General features: G+C 39.8%; 1 protein-coding gene across 3 annotated transcripts in view; it reads left to right on the top strand.

Annotated features, from left to right (window-relative positions):
• Positions 1 to 552: 552 nt before the first annotated feature.
• Positions 553 to 11007, top strand: part of LOC121550221 (E3 ubiquitin-protein ligase TTC3) — a 35030-nt gene continuing 24575 nt past the window's right edge. For 2 of the 3 annotated variants that reach the window (XM_041862381.2, XM_041862379.2), the window contains exons 1-14: positions 553 to 655; positions 1285 to 1371; positions 1519 to 1561; positions 1845 to 2001; positions 2108 to 2189; positions 2282 to 2335; positions 5428 to 5560; positions 6130 to 6215; positions 7261 to 7355; positions 7752 to 7814; positions 7917 to 7971; positions 8611 to 8797; positions 9468 to 9513; positions 9608 to 9713. In XM_041862381.2, coding sequence (XP_041718315.2) covers positions 1309 to 1371; positions 1519 to 1561; positions 1845 to 2001; positions 2108 to 2189; positions 2282 to 2335; positions 5428 to 5560; positions 6130 to 6215; positions 7261 to 7355; positions 7752 to 7814; positions 7917 to 7971; positions 8611 to 8797; positions 9468 to 9513; positions 9608 to 9713 — 1170 coding nt within the window. In that variant the 5' untranslated portion in view covers positions 553 to 655; positions 1285 to 1308. Of the gene's footprint in view, positions 656 to 684; positions 749 to 1284; positions 1372 to 1518; positions 1562 to 1844; positions 2002 to 2107; positions 2190 to 2281; positions 2336 to 5427; positions 5561 to 6129; positions 6216 to 7260; positions 7356 to 7751; positions 7815 to 7916; positions 7972 to 8610; positions 8798 to 9467; positions 9514 to 9607; positions 9714 to 11007 lie in introns of those variants that run through there. The other variant, XM_041862380.2, reaches the window with a different exon arrangement.

Below are 11007 nucleotides of genomic sequence, written 5' to 3'. Positions count from 1 at the left end.
CTACGACAGAGCCTGGATTCAAACCAGGATCTCTAGTGGCACAGCTAGCACTGCGATGCAGTGCCTTAGACCACTGCGCCACTCGGGAGACATTGTTGGCAAACTGATATGTGTCATGTATTAATGCCAAAATAACATGCAAAACAGAAGAAGAAAAAACAACAATGGTGGGGCAGCCCCACCTGCCCTGAATGACACGTCGCCACTGAGAGAGAGCATGCCTAAAATCACGCAATACACCAGTTAAGAGTTGACAGTAGTTCAAAACCATTAATACTTCCAGCAACAGTGTTGGTATTGTTTTAGTTTTTTTGAAACTACAACTCTTAACTGGTGTAGTAGTAAAAATAAATAAAAAATGAGACAGTAAAACGATCTTTGTTAATTGATTTCACTAATAAATTATATTTTTCAATACGTGTATGTTTGTCCCTTTAAACTATTATTGTGATTTTAAATCAGAAAAACGTCCTGTAGGAGTCAAGTAAAATAAAAATCAGTGAGACTTTTATTTTGAAATGTTGCCGCATGTATGTTGACGTGACATTCATGTCACAATGTTCACAATGCCAGCAACGCCTGACCTGTGGTAAACTGAGCATGTCGCCATAAAATACAAGTGAAAATTATTTTAGGAAGAGAACAAGAAAGGCAGGTTGGTGTATGCTGTACATTCTTTTTTTGTAGCTTGTGTAACTGTGCTTCACGCTCGAGATAGCTAAATGTTTTTTTTCCGCTGCAAAGACAGGTAAGAATTGCGCGAAGTTGCTAGCTAGCCAAACGATTGCTTAACGTTAGCTAACTTTCAAGGTGAGTTCGAGGGTCCTTGCAGTCAGCCAGATGCCCCCCCCACAGTTAGCTAACCAAACAATGATTCACTATTAGATGGATATATAACTTCGCTATCTATTCATCTATACTTTTGTTAGGAAACACAATTGAGTTGTAACGTTTGTTAGCCAAGTTATTTGAACGCGGAACTAGCTATCATTTTGGTTTAGTTAACTAACGTAACGTAACGTTACTAACGTCGTTAGCCATCTCCAAACATAGCTACCTAGTTAGCCTGTTTTAGCCCCGTCATGTGGTACGTTAACTTGGTACACGTTCGTTGAGTAGTACTAGCTAGTTAGCATTAGCTAGTTAGCATTAGCTAGTTAGCATTAGCTAGTTAGCTAAGTTGGCTAGTTTGTTGATATAATTTAGGTAGCTAGATCATTTAATGTTATCTAACTAGTTAACATTTAGTGTGTATTGTCACTGGACTAAATCTGTATGATTTAGTTTGGTTGTTTCAGACTTCCCAAAATGTCAGATTCAGACTCCGGTCCAGAGTTTGTGGACTGCGACATCAGACACGGGGCGAAACTTGTGAGTAACAAGGATGGTTGACTGTCATTTGAAATAGTGAAGTAATTTAGGGCAGGAGAGCTTACTAGATACATTTGAAAATAGACAATGTAATAAATATAATGTATCAGTACGTCATTATATTATTAACATCGTTTTCTTCACCAGATCTATGACATAGACAGTCCCTTTGTAGCCCTACAACCTCCAGGTAAGAAGTAGAACATCTGCTAAACATGTGTATGTGACCAATACGATTTGATTTTGAGAACACTAACTAGTTCCTTACACATAAATACCTAGCTAGCTAGTACTGACACACACTCACTGTGGTTGGAAATGGGTATTGGGAGTGGACAGGAGTGATCCAGACCCTCCACTATCAGAGAGTACAAACATATTTTCAAGGTGGAGGTTGATGTGTGATTGAAGATTAAATGGAAAAAATAACTTAAATTTTCATTTGTAAACACATTCTGTGTTTTATGTTGCAGATGTTATATATGAGCGATGGAATAAAATCCCTGTCATTTTGAAAAAGAAGGCGGCCCAGTTGATGCAATTGTGTGCCTTTTGGTACCACATTCTGCTGCGTCAAGAGAATCACAACACCACACGCTGGGCTGTTCAAGTGGGCTTCCTAGACTCAAAGTAAGACCAATGACTTGCAAACTAATTGTAACTCCCCTGCCTCACATTTGTCATTCCTTAGTACAGAGTGTTAATGCCCACTTTTTTTTATTTTCACTTTCTCTAGCGTCAGCAATGACTTGAGTCTGAAGAGACTGCACAAGATAGAAATATTGGAAGCTATCCTCAGAGCGATGGAAAAAGGATGTGTACGTTCCTTGTTAAAATCAAAATTGAACCATACAGGAATTGCAGTGTTGAATCTGAGAATGCTCATGTTGTCACTTGTTTTCTCTTCCAGTTATTAGAAGATCAAACAAGGCATATGATCTGGATAAGCAATAAATTTAACTTGGTAAGTGTAATGCATGCCTATGCCGCATTGAAAATGAAAATATGATACATTTTCAGTGCTTTCTCTTGCTCATATCTTACAAAAATGTTTGAGCAACATGGTGTCTTCTCTATTTTCTAATGTTGAAGTATCCACTCAGCACAGTAGTTATTCATAAGAAAACAATAATGTGCTCTTCATGCCTGGAAAATGGGGCAACATGCTACTTAGTGTTTGTGAGGCAGCCACAGAGTGGGGTGCCAATATTCATTGTTTTAAGAACTCAGGAATCTATTTACACCCTGCTGGTACATAGCCAAGCAAAGGAAACAGAAACGTCCTGTTTGGTGCTCTTAAATGTGAATCGCTGATTGCATTATCAAATTTGATTTGTCACATGCGCCGAATACAACAGGTGTAGACCTTACAGTGAAATGCTTACTTACAAGCCCTTAACCAACAATGCCGTTTTAAGAAAAATAAGTCTTAAGTAAACAATAGATACAGTTGAAGTCGAAAGTTTACATACACTTAGGTCGGAGTCATTAAAACTCGTTTTTCAACCACTCCACAAATGTCTTGTTAACAAACTATAGTTTTGGCAAGTCGGTTAGGACATCTACTTTGTGCATGACACAAGTCATTTTTCCAACAATTGTTTACAGACAGATTATTTAAGTTATAATTCACTGTATCACAATTCCAGTGGGTCAGAAGTTTACATACACTAAGTTGACTGTGCCTTTAAACAGCTTGGAAAATTCCAGAAAATGATGTCATGGCTTTAGAAGCTTCTGATAGGCTAATTGACATCATTTGAGTCAATTGGAGGTGTACCTGTGGATATATTTCAAGGCCTACCTTCAAACTCAGTGCCTATTTGCTTGACATCATGGGAAAATCAAAAGAAATCAGCTAAGACCTCAGAAAACGGTACAAACAATAGTACGCAACTATAAACACCATGGGACCACGCAGCGGTCATACCGTTCAGGAAGGAGACGCGTTCTGTCTCCTAGAGATGAACGTACTTTGGTGCGAAAAGTGCAAATCATTCCCAGAACAACAGCAAAGGACCTTGTGAAGATGCTGGAGGAAACGGGTACAAAAGTATCTATATCCACAGTAAAACGAGTCCTATATCGACATAACCTCAAAGGCCGCTCAGCAAGGAAGAAGCCACTGCTCCAAAACCGCCATAAAAAGCCAGACTACGGTTTGCAACTGCACATGGGGACAAAGATCGTACTTTTTGGAGAAATGTCCTCTGGTCTGATGACACAAAAATAGAACTGTTCGGCCATAATGACCATCGTTATGTTTGGAGGAAAAAGGGGGTGGCTTGTAAGCCGAAGAACACCATCCCAACCGTGAAGCATGGGGGTGGCAGCATCATGCTGTGGGGGTGCTTTGCTGCAGGAGGGACGGGTGCAATTCACAAAATAGATGGCATCATGAGGAAGGAAAATTATGTGGATATATTAAAGCAACAGCTCAAGACCTCAGTCAGGAAGTTAAAGCTTGGTCGCAAATGGGTCTTCCAAATGGACAATGACCCCAAGCATACTTCCAAAGTTGTGGCAAAATGGCTTAAGGACAACAAAGTCAAGGTATTGGAGTGGCCATCACAAAGTCCTGACCTCAATCCTATAGAAGATTTGTGGGCAGAACTGAAAAAGCATGTGTGAGCAAGGAGGCCTACAAACCTGACTCAGTTACACCAGCTCTGTCAGGAGGAATGGGCAAAAATTCACCCAACTTATTGTGGGAAGCTTGTGGAAGGCTACCCAAAACGTTTGACCCAAGTTAAGCAATTTAAAGGCAATGCTACCAAATACTATTCAGTGTATGTGAACTTCTGACCCACTGGGAATGTGATGAAAGAAATAAAAGCTGAAATAAATTATTCTCCCTACTATTATTCTAACATTTCACATTCTTAAAATAAAGTGGTGATCCTAACTGACCTAAGTCAGGGAATTTTTACTAGGATTAAATGTCAGGAATTGTGAAAAACTGAGTTTAAATGTATTTGGCTAAGGTGTATGTAAACTTCCGACAACTGTAAGTAAAAAATAAAAGCATTAAAATAACAGTAGCGAGGCTATATACAGGGGGTACTGGTACAGAGTCAATGTGCAGGGGCACCGGTTATAAGTCACCCTCAACCTGATTTGTCGCATGGAATATCTAGCAACCTGGTGCGCATTATCTTCCCACCCATTGCCGATTTGGTGTATTGTCTTATGGTTGCCGTGGAGTCGCCTAGGCAGAGAGCTCTGTAAATATTGTACACAATTATATATATTTAGGTTTTTTTGGTCTTGACTCAGTTGCAGAATCGGGATGAAAAGTATATATTTTTTGGCTTATAGCTAGCAAGCTGGATGGTTGTTTGGATTCAAATAATGCAGCCCCGGATTTGTTTAATTTGTCGGGAAGAATTGCAGTAAGTACTGCATGCTGTGTCCAGAGATTGCAGAAGAGGCTCAGGAACTGTTCTTAACCGTTAACATTTTTACATTTTAGTCATTTAGCAGACGCTCTTATCCAGAGCGACTTACAGGAGCAATTAGGGTTAAGTGCCTTGCTCAAGGGCACATCGACAGATTTTTCACCTAGTCGGCTCGGGGATTAGAACCAGCGACCTTTCGGTTACTGGCACAACGCTCTTAACCACTAAGCTACCTGCTGCCCACTGCCAAGATGTGGTGGCTTTTCAGCAGCCGTGGCATCACCCAGGTGAGGACCAGTACCTACGGAAGAGTGGGTCCTATGGAGGAACTGACTGTCGGAGAAGCGGAAGTGGTACACTGATGAAGCGGCCCGGGCCTGTTTGTCAGACTTTGTCTCTCTCAGGCTGTACCATCGATGCCCCCTCCGCTGAAGCTACACTGCCTTTCCAATACAAACTGCCTCAACCCCCACCCTTTCATCCGAAGCCAAAATGGAGACGTTCAATCTCCATCTGTACCATCTCAATTTAAAAAAACAAACATGTTTTATGTGCTTTGAATTTATTTTCTGTAGTAAAAAGCGCTATACAAGTTAATAATTATTGGGAGGATGGTTAAGACTAAAATGTGTTTTGTTGACTGGTAACTCTGTGGCAGCATGTGCCAGAGGTCCTGGACGAAGCGATACACTGGCTGGAGCGGACAGGAGAGCCCCGCATCAAGCAGCGGGTTGAGGAGCTGGGCCCCAGAGGGAACTGCTTTGCCGCCCTGCAGCTCATCTTCACTGAGTGTAAGAACCACTCAGTCAGGCAGTGTCCTCCATTGCTGTTAATATGGTGGTCTGATGATATACTGTCTGTGTAAGCCTCATAACGATGTGTTTTTACAGCCTTCTCACACTAGATCTTATACCCATTTAGGGCTTAGTGGTAGGTAGCTTAGAGGCTGAAAGGTAAAACATGGTAGATATGTTAGAGCAGTGGTATTCAAACTTTTTCAGCTGATTACCAATTCAATTTTTTTTTAAATCAAATAACGTTCAATTCATTACATGTAATTTTTGTAATCAAAATTAAGAACCAATAAATACCTGAGGTTATTTCTGAAATGTTTGTATATTGTCCCATACAATCTGTATTCTTAACTGTTTGCCCCCAAAAAAAAAAAAAATACAATTTGTATTTTATTTGGTGACCCCCACTGCAATTCCCTTGTGATCCCGACTTTGAATCCATTGGGCTAGAGTTTAGAGGTTTGACAGGTTACTGGGAATAAAATATGACATGGTTTATCCTGCTCTGGCTACTTGGTTAACAGTGAATGGGTCCCAATACGAACATGAACTTCTTCTCTCATCAGATTCCCACTATACACAGGCTATGGGAGTCAACAGAAAAAAAATGATGCGAGAGCTTGCACAGGGCCCCTGCCAATGGTCTATTGAGGTAAGAAAAAACCCCTGTAATTTATCATAATTTGTCATCCTTTAAGGACCCAATGCCCTCTCCTTATTTTATGTAAAGATGGTGACGATTGTAGTAATTCGGTTGGAACCAACATTTCTGAACAGAACCACAATTTGTTCCGATCAGCAAATAATGTTCTGAACCGGTTCGAACCAAAAAAGTACTGTTTATATTGTTCCTTTTTTTAGCCTGTGAAATAACATATTTATTTTATTATGCGGGTGGGGAGAGAGCGAGAGAGGGTTGAGGAGGGTTGAAGCGCTGGGAATCTTGTTATGACATGCATTATCTAAATTACGTCCACAAAATTATACCTAGGAAGAGTGGCTTCTATAGAGGAACTTTGCATTTCCTTTGAGCTAGCTAACAAGCTTGTGTGCAGAGTGGTACCAGAATAAAAAATGTTTTTTGTTGTTAATAAATCCAACGTGAAATGTGATAACTAGGTCTATAGAATCCTTAACTAGCATTGAAAAAGTTAATCCATTCTTCTGTAGCTAATTAAAAATCTATCTTCTGAATCAAGCTTGTAACGTCAGCACAGTAGTCTATTCTTTGGGAGGGGCAGGTAGCCTAAACATGCACAGGCAAAGGTTTTCATTTTGCAGGCAGATCCTGGAATAAGTTTCTGAGTAACCGAGTGAGGGCTTTGCATAGGCACTTTGTTAAGGTGTGTTGTGGGACTAGAAAAAAATTCCTGGAACGTAAAATAACTTTATTAACCGGTTCCCATGCTTTTAAAATAACGGCGACGTTCCGGAACGGTATGGATCACTTTCTTTCCATTTATATTCCTTCAACAATTTTGTTATTTTCCAGTTTTCTGTTCTATTCCCTGAACCGGATCCAACCCCTGATAATGTTTTAGAAGATGTACAGTACAGCAGATAATGTATTTTTGTGATTAACTAAGTTGATAGATAGGTTAGTGTAAATCATATCTCTGGATTTACATTACATTCATTCTGTTGACGTGTTTTCTATTAGGATTTTGTAAACTTTTTCCCCCTCCTTATTTGCTCAGAAAAGTGAAGAGATGAAGACTAGAGGAAATGATCAATTTCAGAAAAAGAAATATGATGCAGCAGTCAAGTGTTACTCAAAAGCCATCAAATATCAGTAAGTTGTATTTTTTAGTGGTTTTAACATCTGATTTACATACTATTTGTATGTTTGAGGACAATATAACAAGTCAGGCAGTTTCCCATGTTCTCTGATTATCTGTGCATTACCTCTTCCCAATGTGTTATTGTCCCTGGTGTCAAGGTACCTTTGATTTCATGGGGTATCCATGTGTTTTATTCAAGTGACTAACACCCTGCTGAACATGTCAATTTATGGCACCATAAATGTCTCTGAAGTGTAAACACTACTTGACCTCTATCACGACTTTCTTTCCCATTTTGTCTGTCAAAATGGACCAGAATGGGATACTTTGACTACTCATAAATAATCTTTATTTGTATGTCATTGAATTCATTATTGTTTGATAACATAATCCTATCTATTTTTCAGCCCTGAAAACCACATTATCTATGGGAACCGAGCGCTTTGCTATATCCGTAGTGAAAAATATCTGTAAGTCCTTCACAAACTATAAACAAACCTGTTTGTGTAGGACACTGTTACACAGACCTGTTAAACATGTTTACTGATCAAAGGCATTATTTGTTGTTACAGAAAAGCTGTTGGTGATGGAAAACGAGCCACTTTAATACAACCAGAGTGGGCAAAGGTAAGCAATTTGTAAGTCGCTCTGGATAAGAGCGTCTGCTAAATGACGCAAATGTAAATGTAATTCTCCCAGTCACATCTGAATTTCCAGTGCGATTGCCCTCAGCTTAAAGGGATATTTCAGGATTTATCTACTTCCTCAGAGTCAGATGAACTCGTGGATACCATTTTTGTCTCTGCGTATGCTAGCTGTTCCCATAGACTTCCAGTCATGCTAATGCTAGTTAGCAATTCTGCTAAAGCTAGTTGGCAACTTCCTTCAAACGCAGAGACATAAAAATGGTATCCACAAATTCATCTGACCCTGGGGAAGTAGATAAAGGGCTTCGTTGCCAGAATCCCGAACTATCCCTTTAAGCAAGGTTTATCAGAAATTTCTGAGGATCAAACCCACTGATGGTGGTGAAATGAATACATTTTAATGAGCTCTTTGTTCTGATTGACTGACAAGCTAGCTAGTTCTATTGAACTGAAATCGAAATGTTTTTTTCAGTGTGAGATGCCTCAACACTCTACAAAAAGGATATGTGGCGTGATTGTAATGGAATGTTAATGCCCAAAGTACCAACATTCCTAAAAAGATGTCTGTATGGCTGTGAATTATGGTATCTTCCCCTCCCCTGTGGTCTGTGTATGGCAGGGTCACTACCGGTACTGTGAGGCGCTGTTCCTCCTGGGGGAACACAAGCGGGCGATAGAGGCCAACGAGTGGGGCCAGACCCTGTGCAAGGCTGACTCAGAGGGCATGAAGGACCTGCTGCAGCAATATGCCAAGTTCAACATAGAGATCGAGGAGAGCAAGCGCCACCAGGCAGAGGAACGCAAAGGTAACGGGGAAATTCACCCACTGAACTTCATATTAAAACCAGCTGATCTTGTAGGAAACCATAAGAATTACTAGGATAAATTCGGGGGTGATTGTAAAATGTGGCTTGTGGTTACCAAGACTAATTTGGCGCCTTGTAAAACTCCTAGCGATTACCATGACCAATCAGAGGGACGGTTAAAAACCCTCACAAGAGCTTGTCCCATTTGCAGTGCATTCTTCATGCGAAGACCGATACACCTCTGTCATATGCTGACAGTGGCCATAGATTTTTTGCATAACCAATAGTAGGAAGTGGGGGTGGCTAATCCTAACCCTACCCAGAGGGTGCCTTCATATTAAGACATTAAGTTCAGGTCCTTTGGGGGAAGATATGGAGGAGAAACATCTTTGTTTATGTTGTGGTCAAACAGAAGTAGCCTACAATGTCCTGCCATTGGTTTACGGTATGTATTTCCTTTCATTACTCTTGTAATCTGAGTCTTGGGTAGGTTGTGGTTGTTTTACCAGCTCTGTTCCTTGTTCCTCAAAAGCAGTTTTTCCTCTAAATTGTTCTAAGTTTAGAATTGTTTGTTGAAAGATCTAGTCTGGTTTTGCTAGATCATTCAGTCTGTATGTAATATCTTTGATTGTGATGTTTCTTTTCATGTGTATAAACTATTCATTTCTAGTTGGAAGACTGAATAAAACTGCAGCTAAGAAAGTTTCAAGTAGAAGGTATGTACAATAGTGTTTACGAACCAATGGCAATCATGCATTTGTGGATCATTTTTAATTTGTGTAACCCTGGTGTTTTTACTGTTATCTACAGAACAGAGAGTACCACCAGAGCAGACACAACAGAGTCACAACAACAGACTGCTAAACCCACCAGTAAGGTTGAGCCTTCCACTAAAAACACTGCTCCTGAGAACAAGGTCAGTTACTCAGACCTCAGCCTCAACTTTCAGTACCCTAATCTATGAATTACATTCAGGGTGACACATTTTGTCCACAAAAAAGTCCTTGCAGAGTACAAACAGGACTTAATCCAAGAGTAGTTTTAAGTACAGCAACTGGTGATTGTGTTGTGCACTGATCAATGAGCTGTTTGATCAGCTATAGAATTGACATCATCTCATGGACATTGTAATGTTTCTAAATAAGTCCTTTTGTGAGTAATACTGTTAGGACTGTTTTGCAGACCAAATGCACTGAACAAATATATAAATGCAACATGTAAAGTGTTGGTCCCATGTTTCATGAGCTGAAATAAAAGATCCCAGACATTTTCCATAGGCACAAAAAGCTTAGTTCTCTCAAATTTGGTGCACAAATTTGTTTACATCCCTGTTAGTGAGCATTTCTCCAGCCACCCAGACAGCTGATGAAAATGTGGGTTTGCACAACCAAAGAATTTCTGCACAAACTGTCAGAAATCATTTCAGGGACGCCTGCGTGCTCGTCGTCCTCACCAGGGTCTTGACCTGACTGCAGCTTGGCGTCATAACAGACTTTGTTGGGTATTTTTCAGTAGACCATACAGAGCCATTGTACCGAGTGATACACAAGGTCAGACCATAGGTTAAACATAGTAAATATTTTAAGACTATAAAGATTAAAACATAGTTAATCATAAAGACAAGCAGTACGACTAGGTGAATACGGAGTGTGGTACACAAGGAGGGAGTCTGAGCCAGAGTCAGGACATGGCTCTTGATTGATATACTGTTATGTATGAGGCATTGCATTAGGAATGTCTTAAATGTATATAGTCGAGAATTGGTTATAGACCTGCCATGTTTAAACTATATTTAAGTATCGATAAATATGTTTTAGAATAAACAGAGCAGAGCCAGGAGATGGCTCTGTTATTTTGTACATGAGAAAGCTTTGTTCTGCCACTATTGTTTTCAAACTGAATATATAGGAGGAGAAGTCAGATTTCGCCACTATCATAAATAGAGTGGGCGGAGCAGTCAAAATATGAAAGTTTGGAAACAATAGTGGAGAAACTGAACTGGGAAGGTTTAAGCTAAAAAGTATGTAAAATGAGCAGAAATGGAAATTGTATATAAACTGAGGGCCAAGTATTGGGAGTTAGTTGCTCTGCAGATCAGCTCGGCTTTTGTTGCTCTGTGTAATAAAGTATATCTTGATTCTACAAAAACTCTTTAAGAACTTTGATTTTTAATAAGTATATTGATAACATTTCTACGACAACTTCAGTGG

Source organism: Coregonus clupeaformis, chromosome 35, assembly GCF_020615455.1.
Source record: "Coregonus clupeaformis isolate EN_2021a chromosome 35, ASM2061545v1, whole genome shotgun sequence".
NCBI classification, from domain to species: Eukaryota; Metazoa; Chordata; class Actinopteri; order Salmoniformes; family Salmonidae; genus Coregonus; species Coregonus clupeaformis.
This window is presented reverse-complemented; position numbering and strand designations above follow the sequence as displayed.